The 15,865-nt window shown below is 37.0% G+C and overlaps 3 protein-coding genes across 6 annotated transcripts in view; 2 read left to right on the top strand and 1 right to left on the bottom strand.

Moving 5' to 3' along the window:
- Nucleotides 1-15,304, bottom strand: part of LOC149935286 (WD repeat-containing protein 11-like) — a 28,892-nt gene extending 13,588 nt beyond the window's left edge. Inside the window, exon 1 of the mRNA XM_090180633.1 lies at nucleotides 15,070-15,304. The gene's annotated coding sequence lies outside the window, so the exon portion shown is untranslated. The remainder of the gene's footprint in view (nucleotides 1-15,069) is intronic.
- On the top strand, nucleotides 5,469-6,818 carry LOC149935288 (uncharacterized). Its single transcript, XM_090153194.1, has 3 exons — nucleotides 5,469-5,631; nucleotides 5,858-6,564; nucleotides 6,655-6,818. Exons 1-2 carry the CDS (start codon nucleotides 5,620-5,622, stop codon nucleotides 6,521-6,523), a joined length of 678 nt encoding a protein of 225 aa, XP_090009320.1. The 5' UTR covers nucleotides 5,469-5,619; the 3' UTR covers nucleotides 6,524-6,564; nucleotides 6,655-6,818.
- LOC149935287 (uncharacterized) lies at nucleotides 9,261-15,131 on the top strand. Of its 4 annotated transcripts, none has more exons than XM_090180640.1 (6): nucleotides 9,261-9,309; nucleotides 10,422-10,577; nucleotides 14,010-14,233; nucleotides 14,348-14,523; nucleotides 14,617-14,718; nucleotides 14,783-15,131. In XM_090180640.1, exons 2-6 carry the CDS (start codon nucleotides 10,539-10,541, stop codon nucleotides 14,905-14,907), a joined length of 666 nt encoding a protein of 221 aa, XP_090036766.1. In that variant the 5' UTR covers nucleotides 9,261-9,309; nucleotides 10,422-10,538; the 3' UTR covers nucleotides 14,908-15,131. The 4 variants fall into 4 exon arrangements, with proteins under 4 accessions (XP_090036766.1, XP_090036764.1, XP_090036762.1 ...); XM_090180639.1 differs by having other exon boundaries at nucleotides 9,268-9,309; nucleotides 14,339-14,523; XM_090180638.1 differs by having other exon boundaries at nucleotides 14,010-14,523; nucleotides 14,632-14,718.
- Nucleotides 15,305-15,865: the final 561 nt, after the last annotated feature.

The following is a 15,865-nucleotide window of genomic DNA, read 5'->3' as shown; positions in this document are numbered from 1 at the left end:
TAGGCCACACTTTGAAGCTCTCTGGCGCTCTTTTAACTCAATGTAGGAAATTGGGAAAAACAGGCATACTTCTCAACTCACCAATTACAACTCCTTCAAATTTTTGCAAAACCACTTGAAACACCCTGTACAGTTAACAAGCCGACCCAGCCAAAATATGAGTTGCACATCACAGACCCGCTGAAAAATGTAATTGTCGGCAGTGCATTCGAAGCGTGATTTTTATCATTAGTTATTGAAAAAGTTCAATCGCGAACGAATAATCACGTAAAACACTGCATATTACCTACTGGTGCCTTGGGTATTAGCCTAGCTGATTATTTATTTATAAATGCATTTACTTCTGGTAAAAAAGGTTGTTCACTAGTTCCTATAATTTTTCAATGCTAGAGTTTAATCCCGAACAAAATAGCGCGTAAAACACGCTTAGCCTCGTCGAAATGCATGTTACCATGAATCTATTTAACCCATGAATATTCAACTGGAATACCCTAGGTCACCTCTGGCGACGCGTGGGGCGGAGCCTATTTATAGTGACGGAGTCGAAGTAGAACTCAGCTGTGTCAGCTGTTATTTATAAGCAGTCGAAGCGTTTGTTCCTAAAATGACGCGTTATGGTTATGTTTCCTTTTTGCAGTACTTATCATTAATCTATTTAAATAAATAGATCTATTTCATATTATTATTAGAATAGATTTTATTAGAATAAAATGATAACAGAGCATTTATTATTTAATAATAATATGGCAAAAATTGACTCAGGTTTTCTTCCAAAGTTTCACCGAGGCTTAGCTTTTCAGAGATAGTTTGTATGTTTAAATTGTTATAAATCTCACAGACACTCGATAGCGTAAGATTGCTTTCAAAATATCGGAGTAACATTCCTTTTTAATTTATATTTTTATACTAGAAAGAATTATAACTGTAAAGCTTATTTTGAACAAAATAACGTGAACCGTACCTGAGAAGTCATTTCGCGGCTATTCTGCTCTCCGAGCTCTCGTAAACTATCTGGCGCTAAAATGACATCATTTCCGAATTCGTTCTTATTGGCTTAAAGAGTAAATCACTCGTATGGCGCGAAAATAGGCTCCGCCCCACGTTCCCTCAGAGTATACCGTGGCTAATGATAGAGTTGGATATTCATGGGTTAAATAGATTCATGATGTTACTTAGCAGTGCATTAGAAATATGATTTCCCATTATATCATTTACTACTAGTAAAAAAGGCCATTTACTACTGGTAAAAAAGGCCATTTACTACTGGTAAAAAAGGCCATTTACTACTGGTAAAAAAGGCCATTTACTACTGGTAAAAAAGGCCATTTACTACTGGTAAAAAAGGCCATTTACTACTGGTAAAAAAGGCCATTTACTACTGGTAAAAAAGGCCATTTACTACTGGTAAAAAAGGCCATTTACTACTGGTAAAAAAGGCCATTTACTACTGGTAAAAAAGGCCATTTACTACTGGTAAAAAAGGCCATTTACTACTGGTAAAAAAGGCCATTTACTACTGGTAAAAAAGGCCATTTACTACTGGTAAAAAAGGCCATTTACTACTGGTAAAAAAGGCCATTTACTATTGGTAAAAAAGGCCATTTACTACTGGTAAAAAAGGCCATTTACTACTGGTAAAAAAGGCCATTTACTACTGGTAAAAAAGGCCATTTACTACTGGTAAAAAAGGCCATTTACTACTGGTAAAAAAGGCCATTTACTACTGGTAAAAAAGGCCATTTACTACTGGTAAAAAAGGCCATTTACTACTGGTAAAAAAGGCCATTTACTACTGGTAAAAAAAGGCCATTTACTACTGGTAAAAAAAGGCCATTTACTACTGGTAAAAAAAGGCCATTTACTTCTGGTAAAAAAGGCCATTAACTACTGGTAAAAAAGGCCATTAACTACTGGTAAAAAAGGCCATTTACTACTGGTAAAAAAAAGGCCATTTACTACTGGTAAAAAAAAGGCCATTTACTACTGGTAAAAAAAAGGCCATTTACTACTGGTAAAAAAAGGCCATTTACTTCTGGTAAAAAAAGGCCATTTACTTCTGGTAAAAAAGGCCATTTACTTCTGGTAAAAAAGGCCATTTAATAGTGGTAAAAAAGGCCATTTACTACTGGAAAAAAGGCCATTTACTACTGGAAAAAAGGCCATTTACTTCTGGTAAAAAAAGGCCAACGAAATGCAAAGTTTAAACGCGAAATATCGCGTAAAACCCCAAAGCTCATAATTAATTTACTTATGGTAAAAAAGTTAATAATTAATTTACTTATGGTAAAAAGTTTATAATTAATTTACTTATGGTAAAAAAGTTAATAATTTACTTCTGGTATGAGAAGTTTATAATTCATTTACTTCTGGTATGAGAAGTTTATAATTCATTTACTTCTGGTATGAGAAGTTTATAATTAATTTACTTCTGGTATGATAAGTTTATAATTCATTTACTTCTGGTATGAGAAGTTTATAATTCATTTACTTCTGGTATGAGAAGTTTATAATTCATTTACTTCTGGTATGAGAAGTTTATAATTCATTTACTTCTGGTATGAGAAGTTTATAATTCATTTACTTCTGGTATGAGAAGTTTATAATTCATTTAATTCTGGTATGAGAAGTTTATAATTCATTTATTTCTGGTATGAGAAGTTTATAATTCATTTACTTCTGGTATGAGAAGTTTATAATTCATTTACTTCTGGTATGAGAAGTTTATAATTCATTTACTTCTGGTATGAGAAGTTTATAATTCATTTACTTCTGGTATGAGAAGTTTATAATTCATTTACTTCTGGTATGAGAAGTTTATAATTCATTTACTTCTGGTATAAGAAGTTTAAAATTCATTTACTTCTGGTATGAGAAGTTTATAATTCATTTACTTCTGGTATAAGAAGTTTATAATTCATTTACTTCTGGTATGAGAAGTTTATAATTCATTTACTTCTGGTATAAGAAGTTTAAAATTCATTTACTTCTGGTATGAGAAGTTTATAATTCATTTACTTCTGGTATAAGAAGTTTATAATTCATTTACTTCTGGTATGAGAAGTTTATAATTCATTTACTTCTGGTATAAGAAGTTTATAATTCATTTACTTCTGGTATGAGAAGTTTATAATTCATTTACTTCTGGTATGATAAGTTTATAATTCATTTACTTCTGGTATGAGAAGTTATAATTCATTTACTTCTGGTATAAGAAGTTTAAAATTCATTTACTTCTGGTATGAGAAGTTTATAATTTATTTACTTCTGGTATAAGAAGTTTATAATTCATTTACTTCTGGTATGAGAAGTTTATAATTCATTTACTTCTGGTATGAGAAGTTTATAATTCATTTACTTCTGGTAAAAAGACCAATGAAACGACAAAGTTTAATCGCGAGCGAAATACCGCCTGAAAAACCAGAAACTTCATTTATTTCTGGTAAAAAAAAAACTATTTAATTCTGGTAAAACCTCATTTACCAATAGGGAACATATACCGACCAAAGCCTTTGACCAAATGTAAAAAAATAATTAAATTGAATTAACCGCTATTTAAACTAATAACGTGGAAGCATGTACGCCGACCCATTCGATGCAATTAAGCGCTTAAAATAGTTTTTATATTTTAAAATCAATAGATAGTAAGTTATCGATAACAATTGGTTAAATTGGAACGAATTTTAGAAAATAGGACCCAAATAAGGACCAATGTACATCAAAATGGGTTCTTTGAAATAAATTATCTCAAAAACTGACTTTATTTTTAATTATCCTAAAAACTGACTCTGTTCTCAATTATCCTTAAAAAATTAGATCTTAACTATCCTACGAACGGATTTTTAAATTATCCCAAACTTTGATTATATTTTTATTTATCCCACACACTGATTCAGTTCATAATAAAAGCAAAATCTAAAAAGATTCTTCTAAAGATGGCGGCTTACGAGATATGACTATATTAATCCAAGATGCCACGAACGTTGTAAACTAAGCCTTTCACAATAAATATTATTTTTATACGATTTCACGACAATATTTATGAAGGAAGAAAACATTTATAATTTAAAAGGAAATATTTCATCGGAAATTAACCTAACATTTGGTTTTCTCTGAATTTCATTTTCGTCCACAAAAATATCATAATGTTAATTTTCTTCAGTATCAAGTAAACTGATTAGAATATTAGCTGCCATTTTTATTTATAATATCCCTCCTTTTTGATCAAGTGAGAATTTTTATTTTTTAGCCAAAAAATAGGAATTTATAGGAACATTTTAGCTAAAAATAGGAATTTATAGGAACAATTTTGAAAAAATAGGAAATTATAGGAGTATATTGAAACTATAGGAATTGATAGGAACTCTGGGAGCCCAACCGTTGATGTTTTCGGGAACACCGGACCTAAGCCAGAGCTAAGCTCTATTTAGAAGGCAAATTTTTCCCAAACGTTAAGGCTGTTTTCTAATACATTATTGTTTTAAATTATAGGAATTTCTGGATATAGCTATAGAAAAACTAGAAAATTTCGAAAAAATAGGAATTTATAGGAGCATATTGAAATTATAGGAATTGATAGGAATTATAGGAACTCTGGGAGCCCTGAGAGAACTCGTGAGAAGAGTTTACGTCAGTTCCTATAAGAAGGACCGTCAAAATTTTGACAAGTGACAATTGTCACTATCAACGACAGAAAGTAACCGAATCATTTGACCAACGGTTTTTTTCGGAATCACCTATTAAATATCACCAAAGCTATTGATAAGAGGGAATGGTTAATCTATTCAAAGAAAAATAGTTCCGCTCGTAAAAAGTCAGATAACACTTGAACTAAAAATATATTTTCCTAGTATCCTTCCCTCATAAGCGAGGCTACTAAATAATTTTGTAGACCCAGCTTGAAATCGAAAGAACGTAAACGTCCGAAATAGCCCGTGATAATTTCAATATAATCGCCATCGATACAAAGCGAGACGTAAGTGGAGAAGAAAGGCCTTCGCTACCACGATTTCCAATTACCGTACAGACGCGGGGATCCCCCGTTTGGACGAGGCTCGCACGGGCCGAATAATGAGCGGTGCTGGGGGAAAAAAACCCCGAAGAGACGCCGAGAGAAGGTGAAAGTGTTGTTCCTCTGTCGAAGGTCTCCGAAATGATCGTCGGCACACCAATGAAATCAGTCAGAGTTGAAACGAGTAAAGAGGAGGGATTTCAGGGATGAACGAAAAATAGATGGGGGGGAAAGGTGTCCTACATTTACGGGGGGGGGGTTACCTCTCAGAACGAGAAAAAAACAAAAGGGAACAATAAAACGAAAACGCTAGCGAGTGCAAATGGCGAGCTGGATTCAATTAGCCGAGAAGGACGTGGTGGAAGGAATAGACTTTACCGTCCTCGTCGAGAAGTACGAATGAAAAGGGGGATGCTGATTTCGCGCGTGTCTGTTGGATGGGTGAATTTGGCGAAGGCTCTCTAAGGCGTATCGAGGTAGGCGGGGTGGGAGAGGATTAAGCTACGTCGGGGGGTGTCAGTCTCCGGACCGTAATTAGGGGGAAAGGGGCCTATATAAACGGACGATGGTCAGTGGGCATCATCGGCATTCATCAGCCAGATAGCGCAAGGATGAGAGTGGCAGTAAGTAACTCGATCTCTTCACCGCGAGTTTCCGACGAAATACGTTGCGTTGCCAAATGGAATGGGCTAGCTAGAATCCGTTGATGATAAAACTAGAGAAATAGTTTCTACCGCGTGATTTTAATAGAATGTCTGATAAATAAACTATATAATTTTGAGCATTGTGGCAACGGACCTTCTGAAGAACTAATCAGTTAATTTTCAAACGCGATCCTTTCTCTTTCAGTTAATTTTGTTGGTAGCTTTGACTTGTCTCGTCTTAACAAGCCACGCAGGAGGCTATGGCGGAGGCGGATACGGCGGCGGGAGTAGAGGCTACGGAGGTGGAGGCATGAGAGGAGGAGGAGGAGGAGGATACGGAGGAGGCGGATTTGGAGGAGGCAAAGGAGGATTTATCGGAGGTGGAGGATACGGAGGCGGAAGTAGAGGCGGCGGAGGCTACGGAGGAGGAGGACAAGGAGGCGGAGGTAGAGGAGGAGGAGGTTATGGAGGTGGCGGCGGAAAGGGTGGATTCGGAGGAGGCGGATTCGGCGGAGGAAAAGGATTTGGTGGAGGCGGATACGGCGGCGGAAGTAGAGGCGGCGGAGGCTACGGAGGAGGAGGTCACGGTGGCGGCGGAAGAGGCGGAGGTTACGGAGGCGGTGGATTCGGAGGAGGCGGAAAGGGTGGATTTGGAGGTGGTGGCTTCGGAGGCGGAGGAAAAGGATTCGGAGGCGGCGGCGGAGGTAGAGGCGGATACGGTGGAGGTGGAAGCAGCGGTGGAAAAGGAGGCTACGGTGGAGGTGGAAGCAGTGGCGGAAAAGGAGGCTACGGAGGCGGTGGCTACGGAGGCGGTGGCGGAAAAGGAGGTTACGGAGGTGGAGGCTACGGCGGCGGAAAAGGCGGATGGTAGTAGAGGCGAATCTGGAAAATGTTCTTACTATAGAATCCTCGGTAAGTTATCTAATAATTTCTAATATCTTTAATAAAATCATCGATAGTAACTTGTAGGATGTATTATTAAAAATACGTGTTTGATTACAGATAAACCTTTCTCGCTGTCGTTGAATGCTCAAAGCTAAAAAAACACAAAAGGTGATATATTTTCAAAAAAAAAAATATTTCCCGTGTTGAGCTTCATCTTTTATATAAAAAAAAATCGAATTGCTCGTGTTTTCTATGAATAAAGCGTTTTTAATGTTTTTAAATGGGTGTCATATTTTCACGAATATACTTACAATGGCGGGCGTAATAACAAGATGTCACGGACATTTAAGTACACACAATCCCCCCGATGTGTTAAATAATTTTTAATTTAAATTTGAACAAATTTTCAAACAGCTTGTACATTAACTTAATTAACCCAAGAGGAATTTTATCGAAAATTAAATTTTCGAGTTACCTCGTTTGGTAAATAAGATAGCGAAACGCGTTAGTTTTCACTCGAGCCGAATTTTTCGAGTTACCTAGTTTGGGAAATAAGGTAGCGAAACGCGAACGCGTTAGTTTTCACTCGAGGCGAAAGTTTTGGAGTTAGATGGCGCCTGTATCAATTGGTACGAAATTCAAACATACGCGGGTTGTGGGGTCCCGCGAATTGGCCAAAAATTTCGCTTAAAATTAAAATTGCTTAATGCAACCGAAAATGTAGTTTTGAAAAGATCAGTACTAACTAAAAATATAATTTCCACCCAGTCGGTCTTAATTTAGAAAAACTAAATAGATTTTAAAGTGAAAAATTCAGGGTTGGCAAAAAACCGGCTTTTTTAAAAATTGAAAAATCCAGTATGGTTAAATCCGGCTGTACCCGGTGGTTTAATACCGGTTAAAACCATTAATAAAAAATTATCAAATTGCTTAAATCAAGCCCTCATGGCTCAAATTTCCCGATTTAAAAATTACGTTTTTGCGCGTGACAGTACCTTTACATTGTGAGGTATAGCAGACTTATTTACCCGCTTTTATACCCTAACATGGCAGCGTATTTTCACGCGCAAAATTAATTTTAAGATACCCTAATTGCTGATATGTTAGCTCTCATTACTCGCGACAAAAAGTGAAGGTTAAGTTTTGTCAATGTTTCTAATTAATTTCTCAATTTTTTTAATAAAAAAAGTGGTTTTAACCATGGATTTTATTTGGTGGTTAAATCCGGCTTAAACCAGGGTGGTTTAATCCAGTCTGGCTGGCTCTTGCCCACCCTGGAAAAATTACCAAAAAAAACACACCAAAATTGGCAAATGACCAGCTTGTGGGCCCCCGAACTCCAACATTCAAGGGCATGATATTTCCTTTCGATTAAGATATCCCTGACCCTTCTAAGCTTAATTCTTCGACGGCAGCAGGCGCTAAAGCGTCTAAAAAATGAAAATTGTACGCAAGAAAATGCACGACTTTTGACGGGTTGCGTTCTCCTTGTGTGGGGTGCTGTGTTTGTTGCTCCTAGATGGGACAATACCGATATTAGAAAAATATTTTCTGAAAAACATTTAAAAATAAGAAAATTCCCGATTAACTAACTAATGATAATATTTGATTTGATTGGCCGCGCCACGGACGCCAGACTTCAGAAGCTAGATAATAACCTTTTTACGACAGGGGGTTACGAGTGTAAACAAATAAAAACAACGATAATGGATTTGTGATAAAAAAATATGTATCACGTAAAATATAATATATTCGGATATGCTCTTGCAAACCTTTTTCTAATGAAAAATTAGAATAAAATGGTATGAGTGTACTGAACCGTCTTTTACCATGATTTTATCATATACATTACTGTTATGATAGACAACTTTGTTATTATCAGCCGATATTACCGCCACGAATAATCGATATATCGGTGCATCACTAGATAATACTTATTATCCTGGTTCCCTGGTAATGGGGAAGACGCAACTACTCTACGTGTGGGAGGTGAGTATATTCCATTAATCGTGATAAGTTTCGGTTAGCCCGACTACCCAATGTCGAGTTAGCGCGTTTAAGTATTTCCCTCAAGTATTGGAGAATGCCCAAAAAACATTTAAAATAATGAGGGTGGGTCTTGCGAAACAGAGACACAACATTTCACAAATTTCGACTTTTAAATTGTTTAATTTAACAAGGCGATGGTATTTTACATATTACAACGGTCCGATGCGTTCGCCATACGCGGAAAAACACGAAAAAGATAAATTCCCAGGAAGACAGTCAATCTCGCGAAACTATTTCCTTGTGAGGGGTTTGTCAAATCGGTAAAAGGTTTGAAAACACGCAAATATGACTAAAAATCTCAACTAATGAAAAATAAACATTAATTATTACAGCTATTCGCGACCGAAACGAGTCTAGTTGGCGTAACGGCGCTAGCTTCTCCGAGGTGGCGCCTACAAATAAAACAGTCATAAGAACGTTTTTCCTTAAATAAACTGATCAAAATATAAGCAAACGATGCAAAATTATATTAAATTGATCATGATTTATAAAGCCAAATTTACGAATAACACGCGCTTTTTCGTGGGGAACTTAATTTATCTGGCCCAGTATCCGCGCTTTGCACTACCGGATGGATTCTCTCTCGTGTGAGTTCTTTTGTGAGAAATCAACAGGGTTTTTCGCGTAGACGCAAAGTACACTGGTCATATTGAAATCCTTTTTCGCTCGTGTGAGGTCTTTTGTGGATAATGAAAGTGGTTTTTCGTCCAAGACACGCTTACGGTATGCCCACCCGTGAACAACTATTTCTTTTGATTAACTGCCACCATGATACGCGGAAGCAGTGCCGGATTAAGGACTAGGCCTACTAGGCACAGGCCTATGGGGCCCCACCAACAGAAGGCCCCAACCACTGAAGAAATCAATGGATGTATCACTGATTCGGTTTAAGAGAAAATCATATCAGGCTTGTTGCTTTATTACTTGAAAAATCATTATTCTCGTGACATCAGCTTAGCTTCGGGACACGCGAGTTTTGAGTTTTTACGCTTTCCTTACATAGGCCCCCACCAATATCTGCCTAGGGCCCCACCTTCTGTAAATTCGGTACTGCGCAGAAGCCAAGGACGAGTGTCGCTAGTTACGTTAAAATCCCATTACAGCGAGTGCTACCAGACGAGTTTTCCATTTAGTTCATACTCCTTTTAAGAATTCGTTGAGAATGGGTTATACAGGGTGTTTCAAAAGGTTATGCAAAAATTTTAAGGAGTTGTAGGGGGTGAGTTGAGAAGTATGCCTGTTTACTCCCCATTTTCCTACGATGAGTTAAAAGAGCGCAAGAGAGATTCAAAGCGTGGCCTACTAGCCCCTGGAAGTAGGCTGCAACAAGCAGCAGGGACTTTAAATACTGTTTAAGTTTACCTATTTACCTCGATTTGTTTACAACGTCTTTTTTACCTATCACACGAACCCAAACCTTAATGTTCGCGTTTCCCCGCTGCTTGGTTTTGCGCTTGTTGCAGCCTACTTCCAGGGTCTAGTAGGCCACACTTTGAAGCTCTCTGGCGCTCTTTTAACTCATCGTAGGAAAATGGGCAAAAAAACAGGCATACTTCTCAACTCACCCCCTACAACTCCTTCAAATTTTGTATAACCTTTTGAAGCACCCTATATAAAAAAATGTGTCGGTGATTTGAAGAAGTAAAGCTTTATTCTTGGATGAAACATTTAGTGGCGTGTGGACGTCGCGACCTTGACTTTTAGGCGATCTCTAATTTAGCGTTCAGGACGAGAGGGAAATTCCCATAGAGAGCGAAGTAGTGAAAAATTTCCCGCGGGTTCCCAAAGCATAACGGCCTTATAAATGAGCATCCCCGAACGCCTTTCCCCCTCAGACGCTGCCCGAATCCTTGTTGCCTATATTCGCGAGATACCGGTATCTCCAACACCGACCTTTACTGAATTTCACGGAATCAGTCTTACACGAACTACGCTCGTTCCATTCAGGACCAATGGTTAAACCCTACCACGTCACGCCTTCCAAAATATGGGTAAGAAAATATTTCGCGTTTTGCAAATTTATAATTATAACCCAATTATTTCGGAGAATAAATTATTTGATTGATTGGAGAACAATGGGCCCCAAATGTCTAATGGAATTACAACCTGCGAGTTGGGATTGAAGATAGTAAAAAAAATTACAATTTCAATTTTTATTTACCTATAATATAAAAATATACGCATTGATTTTTGAACCAAAGTGTTGATTTGGCGCCATCGGAAAGCAAATAGCCTTTTTAGCTTACGTAGAGCCACTTAGCGGCCGACGCTAGAAGCTCATAAACCCATAAAAATCCATCAGCTTATGAACTTCTAGCGTCGTAAGCACTTCTAGCGTCGTAAGCATAGACTAACCCACTAGTGGGTTAGTCTATGGTCGTAAGCTGAAAAGGCTAATAGGCGTTTAAATAAAACATCTTCAAGGAAATCGCCAAGAAGTAATATTTCCGACAGACAGGACCTGCAAGTTACAGTTTATATAGTGTTTGTTGAAATAATGGAAACTTTTAACCTGTAAACAGAACGTCGTGTTTTTGCTAAGCCTTAATATGTAGGAAAAACAAATACCTGGTTAAAAGGAACACTCGTATACCGTACAGGTGAAAAGTTTCCAATATTTCGACAAACACTATATACACAGTAACTTGCGGAGATATTACTTCTTGGCCAGGGCCGGCGGATAATGTGGGTATGGTGGGTAGAAGTACCCACCCGGGAAATTCCGGGTGGGTATTTTACCCACCCGGAATTGATGTCATCAAAGTCGGTACTATGGGGATAGAGCCACGGCCATTGTCACAGAAGAGCTAGGTTTCCACAATTTTCCAGGGACTACGTATTTTTCCTATCCCCTCCTTGATTAAGTTAATTCATTCAGTATAGAAACTGCAGAAGTAAATTTGTAAAATAGGTTATTAAATATTAGTTTTTAATTCTAATGAGACAAGCGTGAATAGTAAAATGCAGTCTTCCCAAAAGGGCAAATCACAACTTAAGCAGAGACCTTTGACAAGTCTTTTCATTTCCTTCGCGTCAATCCCCTTTCTATTTCTGAAAATACGGTAAAGACTGACTTCTATCGGGAAGTGATGCGGAAGTTAAATACAACACTATCTTTATCTCACGCTTTAAATATCGGTGCTGTTGAAAACTATGCACGCGGCACTGCCCCGATTGAAATAGATTAAAGTAAATCATCAAAATCAAAATTTAAAAATACATAAAATGACAAAAGCATAATTTTCATAAGTGTATTTAAACGTTAATGTTTGTCGTCATTAGTCTCTTTGTATCAAACATTTATATAAAATAGTTATTAGCTACCTCCCGTTGTGAAGTAGGAATTATAAGCGCATATGCATACACTATAAATTTTAGAAGGTAAACGATACTAAATGTATATTACATATATGATATTGAGTTGATTATTTGGTTAGTAGTGGGCTCTAATGTAAGTGTTCAAAAAATAAATAACTGATTCTCCCTAAACTGCTTATTTGACACCAAAGCCATAAAGTCTCCATTTATTTTTTAAATAATTATAATTTAAATAATCGGTGCCTAATTTTAAGGAACGAAGTCTTCTACCACAAATTGGGGTAGTAAAAGTACCCACAGTTGTCAGTACTACGTTTTATAACGTTGTCTCTACCTTTCTATATAATTGAGTTTAAATATTAGTACTCAGATCCTTCAAACATCGTTACACGTAGCCATATGAATTTTAATAGCTACATGAAATCACGCGTCAAAATATTTGGAAAAATTGTTGAATCAGTTCATTCCCGAAAATGCAAAGCTTAGTACAGTTTTTGCATTGCGCAATTAATACTATGTAATAATAAATTTGAATAATACTAAATTTTTGTAGTTTTTACCTCTATCAATTTCTCTTAATTAGTATTATATAGGCCTATCTTTTTATGTAGGATAACCCAATAAATCCGCCCCCCCCCCCTTCTTCTGACTACCCACCCGAGATTAACACGATCCGCCGGCCCTGTTCTTGGCAACTAGGAGCAACAAACACAAGGAGAACGCAGCTAGCCTTTAAACACGCTAACGAAGGGTTGTGTACGAATTTCATTGGACGAGCGTCACGAGCCTTTACGCTGAACGTTTTACGGGCGGGGGGGGGGAGACAATTTCCGAATTTTCCCCTTCCGACGGCAGCAGGCGCTAAAGCGTCTAGCCAATGAAAAACGTACACAAGAAAATCCACGACTTTTGACGGGTTGCGTTCTCCTTGTGTGGGGTGCTGTGTTTGTTTTTTTTTCAAATTTCCCTGTACAGTGGTGCCAAACATTTCTAAAGCCAAAGGCAGAGCTGCAAACGTTGGTGTTCCACATCAAATACCTGAGGTTATATTCCCTTTAAGCGCCTATTCAGGACCTCCGTCTCTCTACTGCGAGAGATCCCATCGTGGCTTCTTTCCCGCACATCATTCCCTCAACTTTTTTAAGCAAATGAATATTTTATTTATTTGGGACCAAATTCCAAGAATATTTATGTACACTTACAGGGAATTACTAGGCTGAGACGTTTTTTAGCAATGCTCCCAATCCCTTAAAGTTCGAAGAGCAAGCTCCTTCCCCAAAAAAAATTTACTTTTCCTTAAAGTGTATCAATGGAGTGCCTGTGTTTAAACAGTGCATTCACTTTCACATATATTATTTATCTCCTTGAGGAATTAATTTTTTCCATAGTTAGAACAAAAAAAAACTATTTTTAAAAACCAAAAAAATCCTTTTTGAAATATTTATCAAGCTTTTGAAAGAAAATATTTAACCCCACTTTACAATAAGCAAATTTGAAAATCCTTTATGAAATATTTATCCCCATTTTATAAAAATTGATAAGCAAATTTATCATAGAAATGTTATCATAAGTAACATAAGAACCATAAGTTTGAAACTTTCTATTGTTTCAAGGCTAGTTTTTTATCGCACTTTTTTTCACCACTGGCATTCGTACCGAGGCCTGACTTACCCTTGCAAACGCACTTAATTATCATTCTTGGTAAAAGTATATTTCACCTTGGGCAAATTTGGACGCTAGTGGGCCCTGTGTGAACTAAACCTTGATTGCGCAATCACTCTGAAAATCAGTTCAGTTATAATTTTTGCTAATTGCCATACTTATCTTTACTATTTTACTTATGTGTTATGTAACAATATTAACTATCTGAAATGAAAAGGACATTTTATATGTTTTTAGAGTGGAAATACTGCAGTTTCACCATTAATTTCAATGTATGGCAAAGGGTACTTCCGTTGTTTAACACTAATTAGTTCCCTTTTGACCCCCCCCCCCCGTCACATACTGATTTTGGTTATAAATATGTAACTATTTCAAGTTCATCCCCACCTTCCTGCCTTCAATTGTAGGTCCAATAGGACTGACATATACTTTCTTTCTATTAGGCATTCTTCCTCTTGATAGCTTTCTTAATTCCCCGTGAAAGTGACGCAATAAGAGTAAAAACAGACGGTGCAGAATTGGATGAAGCTAAGGCGGCAAAGCCAAGAAAAAGTGACTATCGCAGATCTGGTTATGACGAAGATTGGAGAACTCAATCTGGTGGCTACGAACAAACCAATATGGGAATAGGTGGAAGCAGATATAATGGTGGTGGAGCTGATTTTGGGTATGGACCAGAGAGTGGTGGCTTTGGCTTTGGTGGGGGTGGTGGAGGTTTTAGCTACGCATTTAAAGGAGATGGTGGTTATCATCGTGATTCTGATGGATATAGTGGTGGCAGTTTTGGAGATTATGACCAGAATCCGGGGCATGGCGGTGGAAGATATTTACCTAGTGGTGGTGGAAGACAGCCACCCAGTGGTTCTGGAAGCTACTTTCCCAGTGGTGTCTATCCTCCTAGTGGAAATTATCAACCTGGTGGAGGGGGCAGCTATGGCACTGGCAAAGGGTATCAAGGTGGGTATCAAATAGGTTACAATAGGCCTAGACCTCCAATAAGGCGTAGAAAATGGCCAAAAACGCGAACAGTTTTAATTGAAGTACCAATAGTGCATGTGGTTCCAGTTCCAGTACCATCTCGACCAGCTAAGAAATCAAGACCCTCTTACGCAGAAGCTTCTTATCCAGGTTATTCCCAAGGTTATAATAAAGGTGATTGTGAATTAAATATTTAAGTTAAAAATGAATGTATCTTTTATAACAAGCATCTTTACAGGTTTCGGAGGAGATGGATTTAGTAGTTCTGGAAATACTGGATTTGAAATAACACTGTCCATTGGTAGACCAAATACTTATAGGGGTGGTCACAAAGGAGGTTCTTCCTACAGCAGGGGCTGGTAGTAAACGTGTTTTGTGTCATTAAAAATTTTATATTTCCCAGTTTGTTAAAGTGGAATACGAAGTCAATAGTAGTTAACTTGATGACTATTTAAATTTTAAATATTTTAGGAAATATTATTCATTCGCCAGTTCCATATTATAAACCTTTAACTATGTACTTACACGTTTTCTGAAATCCAAGGAAAGATCTCAGTTAGCCTAAGTGTTTACTTTATGTAGCGTTGAGAACTAGAAACTCCTCAAAAGTTTTGAGGAAGCTTCTTACTTAAGCCTTGGTTAAGTTGTTATCAATTTCTATAAACTTTACCAAATAAAGGACCTTCTCTACTTTCACTTATTTGTTTCATACATCGTAAAATGCTGCGCGTAAATAAAGTTTTTGGTTAAACAACTTATAAAATTATAGGAAAACACAGAATTCATCAGTAAACATTCCCAAAAAATAGCAGCCGATTATCATAAATTCACGATTCACAATAACTTATTTACATGTAGTGCCGCCATCTACGTTAAAAAGTTCAAAATAAAGCATGGCGCTTGATTTAAACTAATAAAATAACGAACGTACAAAAAGTTTGTATGTATATATATTCTAAAGGTTAATGTTTTTCAGCAGGGGCTTGAACATAAATATTGATTAGAAAAAAAAACGCACGATGGCTCAAGTATGCAAGATTAAACTTTTAAATAAATGTTTAACCTTGCACACTTGAACGATCGTTCGTTGTTTTTATTTCTAATCAAGTTGTACACATATCTCAAGTAAATTGACAAAAGAAATGTACTTTTACTGGAAAGAAGTGTTTCTGATTATAAATTAAAATAGAATATTGCTTAAAATCCTTTATTTACATATTAATCCTTATTAGGGTTTTTCGATTTTTAAATAACACCTGGACAGGTAAGGCAGCTGCTACTAAAAAATCTATAATAAAGGGGGAGCGTGGAAGCTCTTTCT

The sequence above is a fragment of the Leiobunum rupestre genome, chromosome 7 (assembly GCF_980474605.1).
Source record: "Leiobunum rupestre chromosome 7, qqLeiRupe1.1.hap1, whole genome shotgun sequence".
Classification (NCBI taxonomy): Eukaryota; Metazoa; Arthropoda; class Arachnida; order Opiliones; family Sclerosomatidae; genus Leiobunum; species Leiobunum rupestre.
The sequence above is the reverse complement of the archived record's forward strand: the minus strand, read 5'-3'. Positions and strand labels throughout refer to the sequence as shown.

Bases quoted from the DNA above. Each gene is read 5' to 3' on its own strand.
- LOC149935287 (XM_090180636.1), top strand. From the start codon at position 10,539: ATGGTTAAACCCTACCACGTCACGCCTTCCAAAATATGG. The intron at 14,524-14,616 runs GTGGGTATCAAA...AAGTACCAATAG, and splicing joins CACTGGCAAAGGGTATCAAG to TGCATGTGGTTCCAGTTCCA. The intron at 14,719-14,782 runs GTGATTGTGAAT...GCATCTTTACAG, and splicing joins TTCCCAAGGTTATAATAAAG to GTTTCGGAGGAGATGGATTT.